General features: G+C 47.0%; 1 protein-coding gene across 4 annotated transcripts in view; it reads left to right on the top strand.

Annotated features, from left to right (window-relative positions):
- Psd2 (pleckstrin and Sec7 domain containing 2) overlaps positions 1-19,299 on the top strand; it is a 79,129-nt gene that overhangs the window by 52,788 nt on the left and 7,042 nt on the right. For all 4 annotated transcript variants that reach the window (XM_052741905.1, XM_052741902.1, XM_052741903.1 and 1 more), the window contains 5 exons: positions 14,570-14,659; positions 16,648-16,691; positions 17,656-17,846; positions 18,019-18,089; positions 18,477-18,634. In XM_052741905.1, coding sequence (XP_052597865.1) covers positions 14,570-14,659; positions 16,648-16,691; positions 17,656-17,846; positions 18,019-18,089; positions 18,477-18,634 — 554 coding nt within the window. The remainder of the gene's footprint in view (positions 1-14,569; positions 14,660-16,647; positions 16,692-17,655; positions 17,847-18,018; positions 18,090-18,476; positions 18,635-19,299) is intronic.

Consider the following 19,299-nt stretch of genomic DNA (forward strand, 5'->3'; position numbering starts at 1 on the left):
GTGGGATCCATTGCTACCCTTACACCTTGAGTGATGGACAGCCTGTGGGTACAGCCTTGAGGCTGGGGGCAGCTGGAGTGGCTGAGGGAGAGGAGGAGGAGTAGCCGGCTGGGTTTGTGGGCACATGTATGCAGATGCTGTATATTCCCCGTGAGCGGAAGTGGAGTGAGCACCCTGCCCAAGCCAGCCCTCTCCCCGAGATCACTCCCTCTGTTCACGGGTGTCACTAGCCATTTGAAAGAGAGTGCTAACACACCCCTCCACACTCTGCCCCCTCTCAGTGGAGAGGCCCCCAGCGTGGTGGGCCTTAGCCGGTCTGGGCCCTTCAGCTGAGGAGGGAGCGGTGGTTGGATGGGGGCTTCACACTGCTGGAGACACGGAGCAGTAACTCCCCTGCAGCAGTGTTGCTCAGCAAGCAGTGTGTGTGTGTGGTGGTGGTGGGGGTGGGGTGGGGAGCTGGGCTAGGCTTCTCTGTGTCTGCCCACAGCACAGCTGTATGGCCTGGAGCAAACCTGTTAACTGACCAAGCCTCTGTTGATCTCCCCCTCTTGTAACCCCTGCCTGTGAGTCTCCTTTTTTGGTTGCTAATTTATTATTTTATTTTATGTGCTTTGGTGTTTTGCCTGCATGCATGTGTGAGGGTGTCAGGCCTCAGTGATGAAGCTGCCGGTGGGAAGGTCCCGGGAAAGAGGCGCGATTTGACGCCTGTCTCTAAGGCTTCCTTCCAGGTGAGCCATGAGAACAGGCTAGGATTGCTCTTAGCTCAATGCCATGGCAGACATTCAGGGAAAGGCTGGCTGCCCTGGGTCAAAGGTGATCGCCAAGTGTCACTCTCTCAATAGCTGCCCGGGTAGCACCTAACCCCAGCCAGCCTCTACTCTGGGCAAGGATGTGGGCTTAGAGAGATGGTTGCCCTGGCCTGAGAGAGCTAAGGTCACCATCATGAGATGGTGCTGTGGAGAGACTAGCTGTAGCTTGTTCCTGCTAGGGGACAGAGGCTGTGGGAAAGAGGCTCCAGGGCCCGGGGCCCAAGGGAGGTCCTGTTGATGGAAATGGGGACAAGGAGACACTGGGCATTCAGGGTTTCCAACCGTACACCTTCTTGGGCTGTGCCGTCATCTGGGTCCCCTGCCCCTGGACATGTCTTTTTGCCTGGAGGCTGTCTACTATCAATATTACTTTAAAGCAAATAACTTCTTTGGTTTTTCTTTTTTCCACATCTTGGCGAGTCTTGCTTTTTGGCCTAGAGAGAGGTGGACTTTAGTGAAGGATTTGACTTGGAGTGTGTTTTCTAGAGTGACTATGATGTCCTTATATGTCAATAAGGTCAGGCATTCCATGTTGTGGAAATCTTGTGTACACTCACTGATTAATTTCATTGTGGTAAAATACAGTAGCAGGCGCTGACTATTTTAACCACTTAAGAACACAGAATGCAGCGGCTTTCAGGACATTCCCAGTGGTGTGCACCCAGCACTACTGACCCATTCCAGAATTTTTCCTCACTCTCAAAATAAGCCTCACACCTGCCAACAGTCACACCTCCTTACCTCTCCCCACTCCCTGGTAATGCGGACATGCTTCCCGCCTGTATGGATCTGTCTGTTATAAATATTTTGTGTGAGCAGAATCATACAACACCTGACCTTCTGTGTCTGACTTGTTTTCCTTGACATGTTTTTAAGGATCGTTCATGTTGTATCATGTGCCAGTACTTTATTCTTGTTTATGGATAAATAGTGTATCATTGCATGGATATGCCACATAGGTCATATATGGATATGCATGTGAAATTATGAAAATTTGTGTGTAAGTTTTAGTTTGTACACCTGTTCTCAATTTTGGTTGTTGTTGAGACAGGGTTTCATTATTTTGCCCTGGCTGACCTGGAACTTGCTATGTAGACCAGGCTGAACTCACACTTACAGAGGTCTAAACTGCCTGCCTCTGCCTTCTAAGTGCTGGGATTAGGGGCAGGTGCTACCATATCTACCTCAATTCTTTTTTTATTTATTTACAAAAACATCTCTCTCTCTCTCTCTCTGTGTGTGTGTGTGTGTGTGTGTGTGTGTGTGTGTGTGTGTGTGTGTGTGTGTGTGTGTGTTGTGCACATGTGGAGGCCAGAGGTCAACTTACAGGTGCTGGTTCTCCTCTTCCTCTATGTGGGTCTCCCAGGGATGGAACAAAGATCAACTGGTTTGGCAGCGAGTGCTTTTACCTGCTGAGGCATCGGCTGGTCCTTAGTTTTTCATTTCTTTTGGGCATATGCTGAAGGTAGGCTTGCTGAATTACATATATTTTTATATTTAAAGCACATTGGCTAAATATTTCCTATCCCTCCAGCAATACACAGGGTTCCAACTGTCAACAGCAAATTGACCTTTCCTACCATTTTGGAAATATTATTGACATCTTAGTGGATGTGGAATACCACTTTAGTCTTTCAGTTTGACTTTGTGCTGGGGACTGAGCCCGGGCTCTGCTCATGCCCGGTGAGTGCTTTTCCTCTGAGCCACAGTGCCAACCCCACTGTGGTTCTCATTCACCTGTCTCCATGACTACAGTACTGAGTTGCTTCCCATGTGCCTGATGGCCATTGGTGTGTGTTCTTCGGAATGTCTCTTCAGGTCCTTTGCCCACTTCATTTCATTTATTCTTTATTCTATGGCGTTGGCTGGGTACAAACTCACAGCTCTCTTGACTCAACCTTTTAAAGTGCCAGGTTATGGGCATGCACCATCAGGCGTGGGTCCTTTGTCCAATTTAAACGACGTTTTTTGTTGTTGCATTCTGCTGGCCTTCTGTGTTCAGAACACTAGACCTTTATCAGGCATGTGATCTGTGATGTTTTCTCTCATCTTATGGTTGTTTACTCGTTCTCTTTCTCGCTCTCTTTATAGAGTCTTGTGATGTTTTTAAAATTTGAATGACATCCCAATTTATTTCTCTCTCTGTGTGTATGTGTGTATGTATGTACATGTACATGTACATATGTGTGTGTGTGAATCTGTGTGTACATATGTGTGGAGCAGGCCCGAGTTCTATCTGGAGTGTGAGTCCTCTGGAGCCATCCACCTTCTCTTTTAAAGACAGGATATCACTGGGACCTGAGACTCTCGGATTACATTAGGGCGGCTAGCCAGCAAGCTCAAGGAATCCTCCGGACCCTTTTTCTCCAGCCCTGGGATTACAGCATGCACCACCAGACCAGACTTTTTACATGGGTGCTGGGCTTGAACCCAGGTCTCCACGCTTGCCCAGCAGGTGTATTACTGACTGTGCTCTTGCCCCAGCACTGCGGCTGTCTTTTTCGTTTGTGCGTTGGGCATCATGAATTAGAAACCATTACCAGTGTTGTGGTGGCGCAAGCCTTTACTCTTGAGACTCAGGGGACAGAGGCAGGTGTACCTCTGGGAGTTTGAAGTCAGCTTGGTCTACATGTTGAGTTCTAGGTCAGCTAGGGTTACATAGTGAGACCCTGTATCAAACAGACAGACAGACAGACAGACAAGCATAAAAAAGAAACCATCACCAGACACAAGGCCATGAAGGTTTGCGCTGTTTTCTTCTGAGAGTTTTTGCTCTTCTACCTAGTTTTGAATTTTTCTTTGTTTTCTTCAGCACTGAAGATTGAATTTAGGGCCTCAAGTGTTCTAGGTGGGCACTCTCCCACTGAGGCCCAGTCCTACACTTAGTTTTAAATTCTATTCCGAGTAATGATACACAGTGTGAGATACAGATTCAACTCCATTCATTTGCATTTGGACATCTGGTCCCAGCATCATTGATGCAGACGATTATTTTCCCATCACACAGTCTTGGCAGACTTGTTAAGATCTAGTCTATTGGTAAGCATAGTGTTATGTACCAGTACTCCCCACTCAAGAGGTTGAGGCAGGCAGATCTCAGAGTTTAGGCTACTTGCGCTGCAATAGATCCTATCTCAAACAACAACAGCAACAAATTGATTGATAGTAAATTATAGGTTTGAGGCTGGGAGCTCAGAGCATAGAGCACTTGTCTAGAATTCATGAGACCTCAGTTCCATGCCCAGTATCCACAGAACTGGATGTGGTCATACAAACCTATGATCCCACCACTTTGGGAGGTGGAGGCAGGAGGATCAGAAGTTCAAGGCCATCCTTGTCTATGTCGTGAGCTTGAAGCCAGCCTGGAAGCCTTATCTCAGACAAAAATTATAGGTTTACAGCTCTTCTTAGGTGAGTGCCCGATGTTTTCACTACTGTGGCTTTCTAGGGAGTTCTCAGTCAGGAAGTTTGATGGGTGAGATTTATTCTTCTTTGCTGAAGACTGAATGAGGGAGTGATCTCTTGCAGTTCCCTACAAAAGTTAGAATTGGCCTTTGTATTTCTGAAGAAGTGGGGTGTCGGGGTGTGGGGTGTGGGGGTATGGGGTGTGAGGTGTGTAGGGGTGTGGGGTGGGGGGGTTGCAGGGAGCATAGAGATTTTAATGGAGATCAGCTTGAGTATTCAGGTCGGTTTGGGGAGAATTGCCATTTTAGCAATGCTAAGTCTTCCTAATCCACGAACAAAGGATGTCTTCCTGTGGATTTATACCTTCTTAATTCATTTTAGAACTCTTTTGTAGTTTTGAGTATACAAACCTTTCATCTCCTTGGTTGAATTTTATTTGAACCAGGGCCTCAAGCTGTAGATCAGAGCCTGGGACTCACTATGTAGCTCAGAGTGTCTCAAGTTCACTGTGGGTCCCCCCCGCCCCACCCCCTGCCTTAGCTTCCTGGGTGCTGGAATTACAGGCTTGAGTCCCCATACCCAGCTTCCTTGGTTAAATATATTGGCATTTTATTATTTTTTACTATTTTGAACAGGATCTCACGTATCCTAGGCTGGTTTGGAGCTCAATATGTAGCCTGGGATGGTCTTGAACTCATGATCCTCCTGCCTTGGCCTTGCTTGTGCTGGAATTCTAGGAGTGAAGTAGTTCACAGCTAGTTTATTTTATGCATTGTGTGTGTGTGTGTGTGTGTGTGTGTGTGTGTGTGTGTGTGTGTGTGTGTACGCACGCATATAAGATTGGAAGTCAAAGATGGACACTGAGGGACATTCTTCAGTCACTTTCCATCTTATTTTCTGAGACAGTGTTTCTCACTGAACTTGGAGCTCACTGATTGAGAGTGTCCAGCAAGGATCCTCCTGTCTGTCTCCCCTAGTGCTGGGATTACAGATGCACACTGCCATGCTGGCTTTCATGTGGGTGCTGGGATTACATTTCCAGGTTCTCATGCTTGTACCCAAGTACTTGACTGACAGATTCATTTCCTCAGCTCCCTCATTTTATTCTTGTTGATTCTGTTGTAAATAGAATTGTTTCCTGAACTTTATTTTCTAATGGTTCACAGCTAGTATACACAAATCCAACATGGGCCATGGAGACGGCTCAGTAGGAGAAAGCACTGGATGCACAAGTGTGGTGACCTGAGTTCGATCCCTGGAACCTGTGTAAAGGTGGAAGGAGAGAACCAACTCTGCAAAGTCTCCCTCTGACGTCCACACATGTGCTGTGGACCACACCCCCGCCCCCTGACATATATCATGCACTTACACACAATAGCAAATTTAAAACATCTTTTTTTTTTAATTGAAAAAAGTGTTGAGGTTGGTTGGTAAAGGTAAAGGTGCCTGCTGCTGAGCCTGATGACCCAGGCTGATCCCGAAACCCACGTGGTGGAAGGAGAGAATGACCCTTACAAGTTGTCGTATGTGTGTTCTTCATGCATATACTGGGCATATGTGCACACACACACACACACACACACACACACACACACACACACACACAATGTAACTTAAAAAATTAAGCCCTATGCCAGATACTGGTTACCTCTCTTCAAGTCGTTAGTCAGGGGCCTCTATAGGTACCCAAAACATCACCAACTGTTTCCATTGCTCTTGGTTATCTTCCAGAACTTGATTGTAGTTGGTTTGTTTGTTTGTTTTTTTCTCTTTGGGGGCCTGCCACCCAGCTCCCAAATAAATACATGAAACTTATTCTTACTTATAAATGTCCAGCCTTAACTTGGCTTGTTTCTAGCCAGCTTTTCTGACTTAAATTATCCTATTTTTCTTCTTCTATGTTTTGTCTCTGGGCTTTCCTTCTCACTCCGTGGCTGGCCCCTGGCGTCCTCTCCTCCTTTTCTCACTTCTCCCTCTTCTCTTCTCTTCCCCTGAGCCTAGATTTCTCCTATTTGTTCTCTCTGCCTGGCAGCCCCATCTGTTTCTCTGTCCTGTTTAGCTATTGGCCAGTCAGCTCTTTATTAGACCTTTATTTAGGTGTTTTAGGCAGGTGAAGCAAGACAGCTTTACAGAGTTAAACAAATGCAACATAAAAGAATGCAACACATCTTTGCATCATTAAACAAACACTCCACAGCATAAACAAATGTAACACATCTTAAACTAATGTTCCACAACACTTAATGGTAGGACCCGATAGCTGAAGACACTCATACTTGAGTCACAGAACATGGAGAAATCAAACTAGTACTGACCTGGAAGCTTTATCCCGGGAGATTGGCTAGGTGCCATAATATTGGCAGGTGCTATGCACACTGTTTGGGGAGACAAGTCATCAACAGTTTCACCCAACTGTAAACACTGCAGACTATAGTAATACTGGCCTGGAAAGATACATTTACTGGTACAATGGTGGAATAATTGTTATGGGCATAACCAGCCACCTCTGCTTGGACTTAAGGTCTGCACCACAGGACAGACTTATACCCGATACCTTTAACTATGCCAGGAAAGGCTGGGTAGGTCATAGGCTCTAGGGGAGAACCTACTGCTATCATTCTGCTACATGGACATAGTATTAAAACTCCTTAAGCACTTGTTTTTACATCCATGGATTAGATCATCTATCTGTCAACTATCACCAGAGAAGCTTCTTTGTATTGTAGGTGGTGACTACTGCAGAGACCCACAGCTGGTCAATGTGCAGAGAATAAGAGGCTGGGGAGTGCTCAGCTCTAAATTGGTTGTCAGTATTATACCCCCCTCTTCCCAAGGCTCAGGATTAACAATGGAAGAGGGGACATAAAGGCTACTTCCCAGAGGTAGTGGGAAACTGCAGCAAAATAGTGTTTTCTAGACATGAGAGGGCAGTTACACACAAGAATTTGTGGTGATATATTGTGGACCCCAATAAAGCTTACCTGGGGATCAGAGGACAGAGCCAGCCACTAAGTTAGACATAGAGGTCTGGCAGTGGTTACACACACCTTTAATCCTATCACTGGGAGGCAGAGATCTGTCTGGATCTCTGTGAGTTCAAGGCCACACTGGGCTACATGAGAGAAACAGAACCAGGCAGTGGTGACACATGCCTTTAGTCCCAGGAAGTAATGTGGCAGGACGCAGAAAGGTATATAAGGCGTGAGGAAACAGGAACTCACTCTCTTGAGGCTGAGGATTTCGTAGAGGTAAGCTAGTGGCTGGCTGTTCTGCTTCTCTGATCTTTCAGCTTTCACCCCAATATCTATCTGGCTCTGTTTTTTTTTTTTTTTTTATTATAAGACCTTTTAAGATTCGTGTTATAAGAACTCACAGCAGCTACGTCTGTATGTACAAGAACCGCACATGATTGAGCCAGCCAAAAGCCCAGCATGGATGGGGAGGGGCTCGAGAAATTCCACCTTTAGATGAGAAGCGATTGGCAATTGACAGCTGCTGAGCAAGGGAGAGCTGGTTTGCTTCAGGGATGCAACCTTTGAGGAGCTGCCCATGCTCCAGTGGCGAGCCCAACACCTGCGTACACATACATGCAGCACTAAGTGGCCTCGGTGGGTGGAAAAAATGAGCCCATGAAGTTGGGAGGGGAAATGGTGGTGGGGGATAGGGAAGCAGTTGGAGAATAGGACATGGGGGTAGACTGGATCAAAACACATTATTTGGATCTATGAGATTCTCAAACAAAACACACACACACATTTTTGTTTTTTGAGTCAGGGTCTCACTATGTAACCTTAGCTGGCCTAGAACTTGCTATATAGACCAGACTTGCCTTGAAATCACTGAGAATCACCTGCCTCTACCTCCCCAGTGTTGGGATTAAAGGCTTGCACTACCACACCTGGTCTAACACATGCTACATTTAAAAAATCTTGAAAAAAGAAAGACAACTGATTTTTATACATTGCTCTTATGTTTTGCAACTTCAGTAAATGTGTTCATTAGTTTTAATGCTTTTTCTAGATCTTTAGCATTTTCTGCATATAAAATCATAGTATCTGCAACTGAAGGTGAAGAGCTCACTCCTTTTTAATTTGATTTTTTTCCCTAATCGCTCTGAGTAGGACCCACTTATTTATTTATTTATTTATTTATTTATTTATTTATTTATTTATTTATTTATTTATTTATTTATGAGACAGGTCTCCGTACATAACCCTGGCTGTCCTGAAACTCACTTTGAAGATCAGGCTGGCTTTGAACTCAGAGGGCCTCATATCTCTGCCTCCTGGGTGTAGGGATTAAAAGCATGTACCACCACACTCAGCTGGCTAGGCCTCTTAGTACAAGTTTGTATGGAAATACTCCTGATCTTAGAGGAAAAGCTTCCAGTCTTTCACCATTTTTCTGTCAGCTGTGGGCTTTTCATAAACACCCTTCATCATTTAAACATGGTCCATTCTATTCCTAGTTTTGTTGAGTATGTTTTTTTTTCCATTTATTTATTTGGGGAGGGGATAGTGGGCACATGGTACATGTGTGGAGATCAGAGGACAGCTTGCAGGAGTTGGTTCTCTCCTCCCATCACGTGGGTTTTAGGATTAGCACTCAGATCATCAGCTTGGTGGCCAAGTGCCTTTACCTGTTGACCCATCTCACAGTACCTGTGTACAGTCCTTTTAAGATGCTGATGAATTTGGTTTGTAGTATTTCATTGAAGATTTTTGCATCTTTATCCTAAAGAATTACTGATCTGTTTTCTTTTCTTGTGATATTTTGACCAGGCACTGATATGCCCCACATTTGCAGAGTGAATTGGGAAGTGTTCTCCAGAGTATGTCCACATCATCTAGGTTCTCGAGTTTTTCAGCACCTTCTCCTTTAATATTCTTGCTTATCTATCTGTCTATCTGTCTGTCTGTCTATCTATCTATCTATCTATCTATCTATCTATCTATCTATCTATGTCTGCTTGGTTTTCTTACGAGTGAGCAGTGGAAGGAAATGAGGACATGGTCACTCCTAGGTCTGGTTGAGGAGAAAGCTTTTATTGTAGACATGAGGGAGAGTTCAGGCAGAGGCATCTGGAAGGGTCCAGACTGAATTCGGCCATGAGAGGAGAGAAAGAGAGGGGGAGCGGGCTGAGGAAGAGTAGAGAGAGAGAGAGAGAGAGAGAGAGAGAGAGAGAGAGAGAGAGAGGACAAATGGATTAAGAGAGGAGCCATGGCCCACGAGCCAAGAGTGAGCCAGCCAGGAGCCAAGAGAGGTGGACCAAGAGAGCGTGTGGCCGGAATGGCTGGATTACACAGGGAAGAGAACCTGGAGAGGTTTAGGGTAGGGGGCGGGGGGGAGAAGTGCTGGGAGGAGCCACAGATACTGAACGATTCTTGTCCCGGGTTTCTTTGGGACCTGACAAGTAGTATTAAGATCTGCAACCAAAACCATGACTGTGTCATCGTTTGTCAAGTTTTGTGTCCTGCATGCTGTTTGGTATGCACTGGTTTACGATGGTTATGTTTTCTGCGGGAATGATGCTCTCATTACCATGGAAACATCACTCCCTTTCTCTTTTAATGCTTCAGGACTGTCTTACAGACATTAGTGGATCTGTACTGGAGATGTTATGTTAGTTGTATGGTGTATCCTTTTCTAACTTTTCTCTTCCAAGATGCCTGTTCATTTATATTTAGGGTATGGCTCTTGCATCATATACTTTACAAATATTAGCTCTGATAAATTCCTTTTAATTTGACCATTTAATGAATTATGACGTATTTTCACTTAAATATACCAGGTTAATCTTGTGTTTTGGTACATGCCTTTAATCCTAGAACTCAAGAAGTTGAGGCAGGAGAATCATCAAGAATTTGAGGCCAGCCTGGGCTACAGATTGAGTCAAACAAAGCAATAAGTAAATAAACAAACAAGCCAGGTTACTTTTTTTTCTGTTTCATTCATTTGTTCTTTCTTTTTTTTATAATTTAACTTTATATGCATTGGTGTGAGGGTGTCAGATGCCCTGGAACTGGAGTTACAGAGAGTTGTGAGCTGGCTTGTGCGTGCTGGGAATTGCTCTTAACTGCCGAGCCATCTCTCTGTAGACAAATTTCTAAAGTCTTATTAAATAAGAAACACAGAGCTAAATACAGAGGTGCAAGCCGTAGAGATCAGAGCAATAGCCGCCAACTAACCTTAGCTCACCACCTCACCATAGCTTCCCAAGTGAGAGTCTTCCTGTCTAACCTGCACCTTTATTGCTTTCCTGTTCTGCCTTCTCATTGGCTCTAAGCCCAGCCACATCACTTCCTCGTCACCGCCTGTCTATACAGACCTCCAGGTCTCTATGGTTGGTACTGGGATTAAAGGTTTGTGTCACCACGCTTGGCTGTGTCCTTGAACACACAGAGACTCTGCCTGCCCTGTGATCAGATTAAGGGCGTGTGCCACCACCTGCCTGAATTCTGTTTATGGCTCGCTTTGACCTCTGATCTCCAGGCAAACTTTATTTATTAACATACAAATAAAATATCACATTTCAGCACAAATAAAATATCACCACATCTCTCCAGCTCATTCTTCCTTTTTTCCTGCTTCCTTGTCTACTTTTAGATTGTTTATGTGTTTTTTTAGATTTCTGTTTTCCTCCTTTGTTATCTTCTTAGTTGTGCATTCTCTCAGAATTCTTTTTTAAAAAGTCTGCCTTTTGCAGTGCTGGGGATTTGAACCAGGGTCTTGCTCATGGTAGGCAAGTACTCTACCACTGAACTACATACCCAGCCCTCAGAATTCTTTTTTTGGTTTATGATGTACATTTCGGTCTTGTTAAAAGTGTGTTTACGCCGGGCAGTGGTGGCACACGCCTTTAATCCCAGCACTCGGGAGGCAGAGCCAGGCGTATCTCTGTGAGTTCGAGGCCAGCGTGGGCTACCAAGTGAGTTCCAGGAAAAGGCGCAAAGCTACACAGAGAAACCCTGTCTCGAAAAACCAAAAAAAAAAAAAAAAAAAAAGTGTGTTTACCTCTTCTGGGGCCACGTGGCACCTGCAGACAGCTAAGTTCGTTCACTACTCTCTCGGCTTTCTGTCTTGTCGTGTTTCATTCTTCTTCCTGCTTCCTGCTTCCTCTCACTCCCCTCTCCTTCCAGCTTCCTGCTTCCTTATGCTGTCTTTTTCCCACTCTCCCTACATCTCCACACCTCCTGATCCCCCAAGTGTAATGATTTAAAAGTGAAAGGCGAAGTGGGTACCTTTCGGCGGGCCCTGCCAAGGTATGCCACTAAGCAAACACACCACGGGCAACAGTTAGTGTAAGAGGTTCATTGTGGGGCGGTGGGGGTGGGGGTGGGGGGCGTCTCAGAGTGGGGACATGAGAGAGGCAGGAGAGGTCAGAGAGCAAGCTGTGTCTGGGGGACACCGTTAGGGAGTGCATGTGTCTGTGGAACGGCACAGGTGATGACGTACCTGCCTCCACAGCCTGGTGACAGGTGATGACATACCTCCCTAGGCAGCCGAGGTAGGCTGCCACTGTGGGAACTAACACCCAGCTTCCTGTTTCCCCATGCTTCCTACTTGTCCACACTTCCTGTTTCCCCATGCTTCCTACTTGTCCACACTTCCTGTTTCCCCATGCTTCCTACTTGTCCACACTTCCTGTTTCCCCATGCTTCCTACTTGTCCACACTTCCTGTTTCCCCATGCTTTCATCTGAACTCATCTTCTTCCTGACTGAAGAATTCATTATAGCGTGTCCCTTCTTGGTTTCACTTTTCATGTTGACGTATGGCTGGGGTATTTCTCGGGACCCTTGCCCTTGGTGGGCTCTGAACTCTAATGGGATCACTTGCTTCCTCAGCCATTGGGGCCATGCCTCAAGAAGGAAAGTTTCCCAGTGCAGGGTTCTACATTCCTGGATTGGTAGGAACTTAGCCTTGATGTCTGCTTTGTATTTCTCTAGGGCCTTCACACAGGTGTTCCATTAATACTTCAGCCAAAACTTCTTCCGCTAATTTTTATTCAGGTGTATGAACATGTTCCGTTATGCATGTGTGCCACATGTGCATGCCCATGAAGGTCAGAAGAGGGCATCAGTTTTCTTGATGCTGGAGTTACAGAAGGTTGTCAACCACCCAGTGTGGATGCTGAGACAAATCAGGTTGTCTGGAAGAGCAGTAAATGCTCTTAACCTCTGAACCATCTCTCCAGACCCCTAACAGTTTTTTTTTTATTATGACGGTATCCTTTGTAATAAGGATATGTCATTATTAAGATTAAAAAGCTGATTATTATTATTATTATTTATTTTGAGACAGAGTCATACATAGCCCAGGCTAGCCTCAAATTGACTGTACTACTGAGGATAACCTTGCACTTCTGATCTTCCTGCCTCCTCAAGTGCTGGGATTACAGGTATATACTAGTATGCGGTGGTGGTATGGGTCAAACCTAAGGCTTCCTACATACTAACTAAGCAGACACTCTTATCAACTGAGCTACATACCCAGCCCATTACCTAGCTAGTTTTTGACTTGGTATTCTTAGTGGCCGAGAATGCTCAGTGTGTGTGGAACCTGGAGCACACCACACAGCCTACAGGCAGCTCAACAGTTTGGAGAGCATCTTTCCAGGTGCCTTAGGTGGTCTAACCTCTGCTAGGCAGCTTGGCTGTTTCTGCTTCTTCCAAGCATCTGGACTGGCCTAAGAGTCTTGGCGCTTTCTTTGAGAGTCTTTGCAGCTTGACTTCATCTGAGAGGGGCTTTCAGCTTTTCTTGTTTGCTCTGGCAGGGAGGAGCCTAATGAATCTGGTCAGCTTCAGGGACTTCCTGAAACTATTTTGAGTTGTTTACCTTCCTGCTTAAGGAACTTCCCTGAGTGATGAAATGTTTTAATATTGGAGGAAATGGTTGTATAACACACCTACCTAGAGGTCCAACTACTCACAATGAGCTGGGCCCTCCCACATCAATCATTAATTAAGAAATACCCGACAATCTGATGGGGACATTTTCTCAGCTGAGGTTCCCTCTTCCCAGATAACTTTAGCTTGTGTCAAGTTGACAAAAACTAGCCATCACATCTATAATCTCAACATTTGAAAGGCTGAAGCAGGAGGATCTGAAGTTTGAGGTCAGCCTCTGCGATGTGGTGAGACCCTGTGCCAACACACACACACACACACACACACACACACACACACACACACACACACACACACACACACACACACACAATTGCCTTGCAGCAGTGCTTTCCACATTATTTCTGTGGTATATGAATGCCCTACACGAAGTTAGTAGAGATTCTTTGTTAAAGTAATGCCAACATCAAGAAGTTTGGGGCAGTGCACATGGAAATCTGTCCTTGGAGAATCCATGCACACATGAGCATGTTCAAGGCTCTGAAGTGTAAAAATAAATTTGCTGGACTGTAATATTTATTTATTTATTTATTTATTTATTTATTTATTTATTTATTTATTTGTTTATTACTTATTTATTTTAGGAAATACATATTCCCATGTCATGGGATGCTAACATTCCATAATAAAATGTGAGGAAACATTGCCTTAGAGCAAACTCCAACTCACAAATCCTCCCATCACTGAAGAGACCTAGGGTCTCTCACAGGGCTTCTCCAAGGATACTTTGAAAGTGTGAATGACAGGTGGTGGGCTTGGAAGCCTGGAGCCCTTCTGCTAGTGAGAGGTTAACAAAAGACAGAATTTGGGGGTACAGCCATCCATCCCCAGCTCTTTGCTTATAGCAACAAGAACCTGATTCTCTTTGTGCCACTATGGACTGTCCATATGTGCTGGTGGTGATTGATTTTTGATCTCATAAGACCAAACTCCTTACTTGACCTGCTTTGGGGAGGTCTTCCTGACCCCACTCTGTGCAGGTGAGAGGGTAAGAATATGGCAGAATATACAGAGCTGCTCAGGAACCAAAGGGCCTGGGTTCAAGTCCTGGTTCCGAGTGACCTTGGGTGAGTGGGTGAGAGCATGGGCTTTGATGTCAGACACACTGGGCCCTTGCACTTCCTTCGCACACCACTTCACCTTCTCATGCTTCAGGCTTCTTACCTTGTGACAAGAAGATACGATAATGCATGTCCAATACAATGCCCAGAGCAGAGCAGGCACCTGGCGCACTCAGCTAACCAGAATTTCATGTTGCTTGTGGATCAAATAGACTTTGAATGCAAAACTGTTTTGTAAATTCTTGGAGACGAAGGAGTAGCCGGGCAGTTTTACCTTCACTGCTGCCCACCATGCTGCCTCATCCTGTCTGGCCGGGCAGGGCAGGGGGTGTGGACCACACCAGCCTTCTTCCCTACTCTCAGGCAGAACCATTTCTCCATGACAGAACATTGGCAAGAAGATGTCCTGCCAGCAATTCATTGCCAACTTGGACCAGCTGAATGATGGCCAAGACTTTGCCAAAGACCTGTTGAAGGTATTATCTGCTGACGTCCTCATGCCCCTGCCCTGCCCCACCAAGTCTTGACATTCTAGACCCACAGCACTGCCACCAGGGCCCATCACCCTGGGACACAGTTGGAGACTGCTTAGTTCCTCAGTTGACTGTTCCGTCTTCTCCAAGAAAGAGACAGTGAGGCTCTCTGCACTCGGATTTTGGTGCTCCAGTCACCACCATTTCTACCACAGCAATAGCCATCACTACCACCAATTGTTATGGCTGCCACTCACCACCACCACCACCACCACCATACCACCACCACCATACCACCACCACCACCACCACCACCACCATACCACCACCACCACCACCATCACCACCACCACCACCACCACCACCACCACCACCACCACCACCACCACCACCATACCACCACCACCACCACCATCACCACCACCACCACCACCACCACCACCACCACCACCACCATACCACCACCACCACCACCACCACCACCATACCACCACCACCATACCACCACCACCACCATCACCACCACCACCACCACCACCACCATACCACCACCACCATACCACCACCACCATACCACCACACCACCACCACCATACCACCACCACCATACCACCACCACCACCACCATACCACCACCACCATACCACCACCACCACCACCACCACCACCACCACCACCACCACCACCATAACCACAGGAAAAGGCTCACTTCTTCCTCCATCACCAGCAATGAAAGAAATTAGTTTTCTTTTGAGGCTGAGGCCCAGGGTGAAGTTTTGGCCTTAGATAAAGAAGAGCAAATTTATTTTTGGGGTATGCATAGATGATGAGTTCATTTTTAGATACTCTTTTAATTTCCTTATGATGCTAGAAGGGAATTGAATGATGAATCTAAGGGAAGATATGTATAATTATTATATGTCAGTTACAAAAACTAAAAGAGAACATTGTCTTTATCTCTCTTTTTGCTATAATTATCCATCAAGAAGTATCTGTTGAGAACACATCTTTAAGATCAAGCCAGGTGGTGGTGGCACACACCTTTAATCCCAGCACTTGGGAGGCAGAGGCAGGTAGACCTCTGAGTTCAGGCCAGCCTGGTCTACAGAGGGAGTTCCAGGACAGGCAGGGATACACAGAGAAACCCTGTGTCCAAAAAACAAAACAAAACAACCCCCCCAAAACCCCAAACCAAACCAAAAAAACCAACAACCAAACAAAACAAGATTAAATCATCACCCATCCATTCACTTTTCTCAATCTACTTATCCATCGTTTACCTACTTCTCTACCTACCCATACATTCCTTGTGCATGGATGCACCCATCTGCCCAGCCATATAACCGTTTACCTACCTATGTACCTACCCATTCACCTTTCACCCATTCCTGTGCTCCCCAAAGCTACTGCTTTTTTCCATGTATCTCAGAATGGCCTTCAACTCACTGTGTTGCTGAAGATGACCTTGAGTTTCTGGTCCCCTTGCCTCTACTTTCCAAGTACTGGGGATGTGCTACTGTGCTGGTTTTATGTGGTTCTGGCCATCAAATCCACAGCTTCATGAACACTAGATAAGCAATCTATCAAATGAGCTACATTTCCAGCCCTCCAAACACTCATATACCAACCACTAATCCATCTGACATCCACCCATTTACTTCCCAACATCCCATCTATCCACCCATCCTGTGACATTCTAAACTTTGTATTGAGGATTCAGTGGTGTACAAGATAGACATTATTGACCTTGGGAAGCTTACAATCTCCTGGCTAGACAGACAGTAATGACTGCATAACGAAACATCACCCATCCATACACCCACCTATCCACTCATTTATTCATCAACTGACATCACACAAGTGTGAGTCAAGCTTTACCCATTAAGGCAGAGGTGCTCCCCTGCTACAGCCGCATTGAGGAGAGACATGGGGATTTCTCTCTCTACCTTAACTACTTTCTCCCTCCCTTCCTTTTCTCCACCCGGATTCAGACGCTTTACAACTCCATCAAGAACGAAAAGCTGGAATGGGCCATGTGAGTAGTGATCAAGGGAGTGGGTTTGTGAGGTTGGCTACCAGGAGAGGGAGTGGCTGGGCTTGCCAACCACTCTCCATGGTGCTGATTTATCCTGACCCAGGCCCCTGACAACCCCTACCCAGCCGGCAACACCCTTATGGGCTCATTTTTTGACTTGATTACAGGTGTGCAAAGTTTACATTGCTGTAGAATAGATCCAACCATGAATTTAGTTCTATGAGTGTCTGTGACTGGTTTTTTTTTCTGTACTGAGACTATTGTGGAGTGCCCAATCAATGACAGCTTTCTCCCTTTCGGGAAGCAGGAGGGCAGGAGGCACAGGTCCCCTACAGCACTAGCAGTATGAAGATGTTTGTGCTTTTGGCAGTGGGAAGGGGTGAATGCTCCAACTTCTTCACCTATGAAGGCTGTGCACAACCATCAGCAAAGAGGGATGGAGGTGTTGCTGGTTGGTGAAGTTGTGAGAGGCTCTGGAGGGAGCCCCATGGCTTAGCTCCCCAGAGAAGATTGTGCCTTTGGGTATGTGTGGAGGCCTAAGTCTCAGGGACGCTAACCCTGCAGAGAACTGGTACTATTCTACCAGGGCTCCCATGGTAGGCTGGGACTTCAGGGGCTTGCCCCATGGTTCTACTATTTCCAGCACGTTGGCATGGCTTGTGCAACAGCTTCTGTCTGCAGGGGGCTAGTGCTCCTGGGGCTGGAGAGGAGCAGGAAGATTGGGGGAAGGAGACTTGAAGAAAGTCTCCAACTCTATGTTAAAGGTGAAGATTAGCTTAGAGACCCTGAATCAAAGAACAGACATCGAAGGTCAGGGCTGAAGGTGAAGGGGAGGGGTCAGATCCCTGGAGCTGTATTTTGTCTCCAACCTTGATACCAGAGGGGTGGCTGATGGGAAAGGCTGTGGCAAGGGGTGGGGGCAGGGCCTCTCAGGAGGCGGCTCTCAGGTCTGGTACCTTCCTAGTGATGAGAATGAGCTGAGAAAATCCCTGTCTGAGCTGGTGGATGACAAGTTTGGGACAGGCACAAAGAAGGTGACTCGGATCTTGGATGGTGGCAATCCATTCCTGGATATCCCGCAGGCCCTCAGCGCTACCACCTACAAACATGGCGTGCTGACTCGGAAGACTCATGCTGACATGGACGGCAAGAGGAGTGGGTGTCAGGCTGGGGAAGGGGCCTGGGAGGGATGCTGGTGTAGGAGGGACCCACCCTTGGCCATTCCTTTGGGGACACACGTGAAGGTGGACATGCAGGGGGTGGCATGGTAGGAGTTACTGAGGCAGAAGGTTGCAGCCACACTACCTGTGCCTTTTTCCGTCCTCAGCACCCCGTGGGAGGCGTGGCTGGAAGAAGTTCTATGCGGTGCTCAAAGGGACCATCCTGTACTTGCAGAAGGTGAGAGGGAGGGAGGCTGCTCCAGAGCCCTTACCTAGAAAGGGCTTGCTCAGTCTCATCCAGCCCCTTCCTGTGGTACCCAACTCAGGGTCTTCTGGCCAGGATGGGCCTAGAGAGGAGTCCCGGCTTTCTTCTATTAAGGGTCTGACCTGGACTCACTCAGGAGCTTTGAGGGTTTTGGGAAATGGACTCTGAAATGCCAAGTGGATTAGTCTTAGGCCTCTGGGACAGAGTGGGGTGTGAGTGGGGAGTACATGGAGTGATTCTTGTGGAGGTCTGGGAGGGTAGAGGTGATGCAGAGGAGAGTGAGAGGGAGGGAGGGAGATGACGACGGGATGTGTGGGGCAGTAAGCCACAGCCTGGAGTGACACTCCGCACCTCACTCAGGATGAGTACAGGCCCGACAAGGCTCTGTCTGAGGGTGACTTGAAGAATGCCATCCGTGTGCATCATGCTCTGGCCACCAGGGCTTCTGACTACAGTAAGAAGTCCAACGTGCTCAAGCTGAAGACGGCAGACTGGAGGGTCTTCCTCTTCCAGGCCCCGTAAGTAGGAGCAGAGCCAAGTCGCCTGCACCATCAGTCCCGCGAGCTCCACCCTCTTGGTCTCAGGGTGCACACCTCAGCTGCCTGTGCCGACGGCCACAGACTTGGTGTGTCTGCTTCAAGTCTTCCAGAGCAGCTGTTCTCAGTGTGGTCCTCTCTGTCACCTGGAAGCTGGGTAGAGATGCTACCTCATTGCCCCATCTTAGGCCCACAGAGTCAGACTGGGTCCGAGAAGCCTGCAGGGGCTGCAGGTGCATGCTGGAGTCCTGAAGGTTGGGATGATAGACCCCGCCTCAACCCTTGACAGAGACTCAGAGGTTTTGGGGGAAGGACTCCCTCTACCGTTGACCTGTAAGGCCTGCTCTGCTGCACCCCATCCTCTGTGACTAGAAATGGGGTTTTCACATATCAGACAAGCTTCCCAAGAAGGAGACTAGTGTGTGAGGACTGGGGACCAAGTGGGAATGCGGGGCAGGACAGAGGTTTGCTCACTGCAGCTGACCCTGGAGTTCACGGGCTCTAGGACATCAGTCCAGACTGGAGCGGGTTTATTTCATGGGAGTCCAGATGGGAGTTCCCTATCCGGTTCTGACCAGGCTCATCCACCCAGCTGCCCACTCCCACCTCCTCCTTCCTTCCTGTCCTTGCCTAGGTACCAGGGCCTT

Source organism: Peromyscus californicus, unplaced genomic scaffold (genome assembly GCF_007827085.1).
Source record: "Peromyscus californicus insignis strain IS unplaced genomic scaffold, ASM782708v3 Scaffold_17__1_contigs__length_78620276, whole genome shotgun sequence".
Taxonomy (NCBI): Eukaryota; Metazoa; Chordata; class Mammalia; order Rodentia; family Cricetidae; genus Peromyscus; species Peromyscus californicus.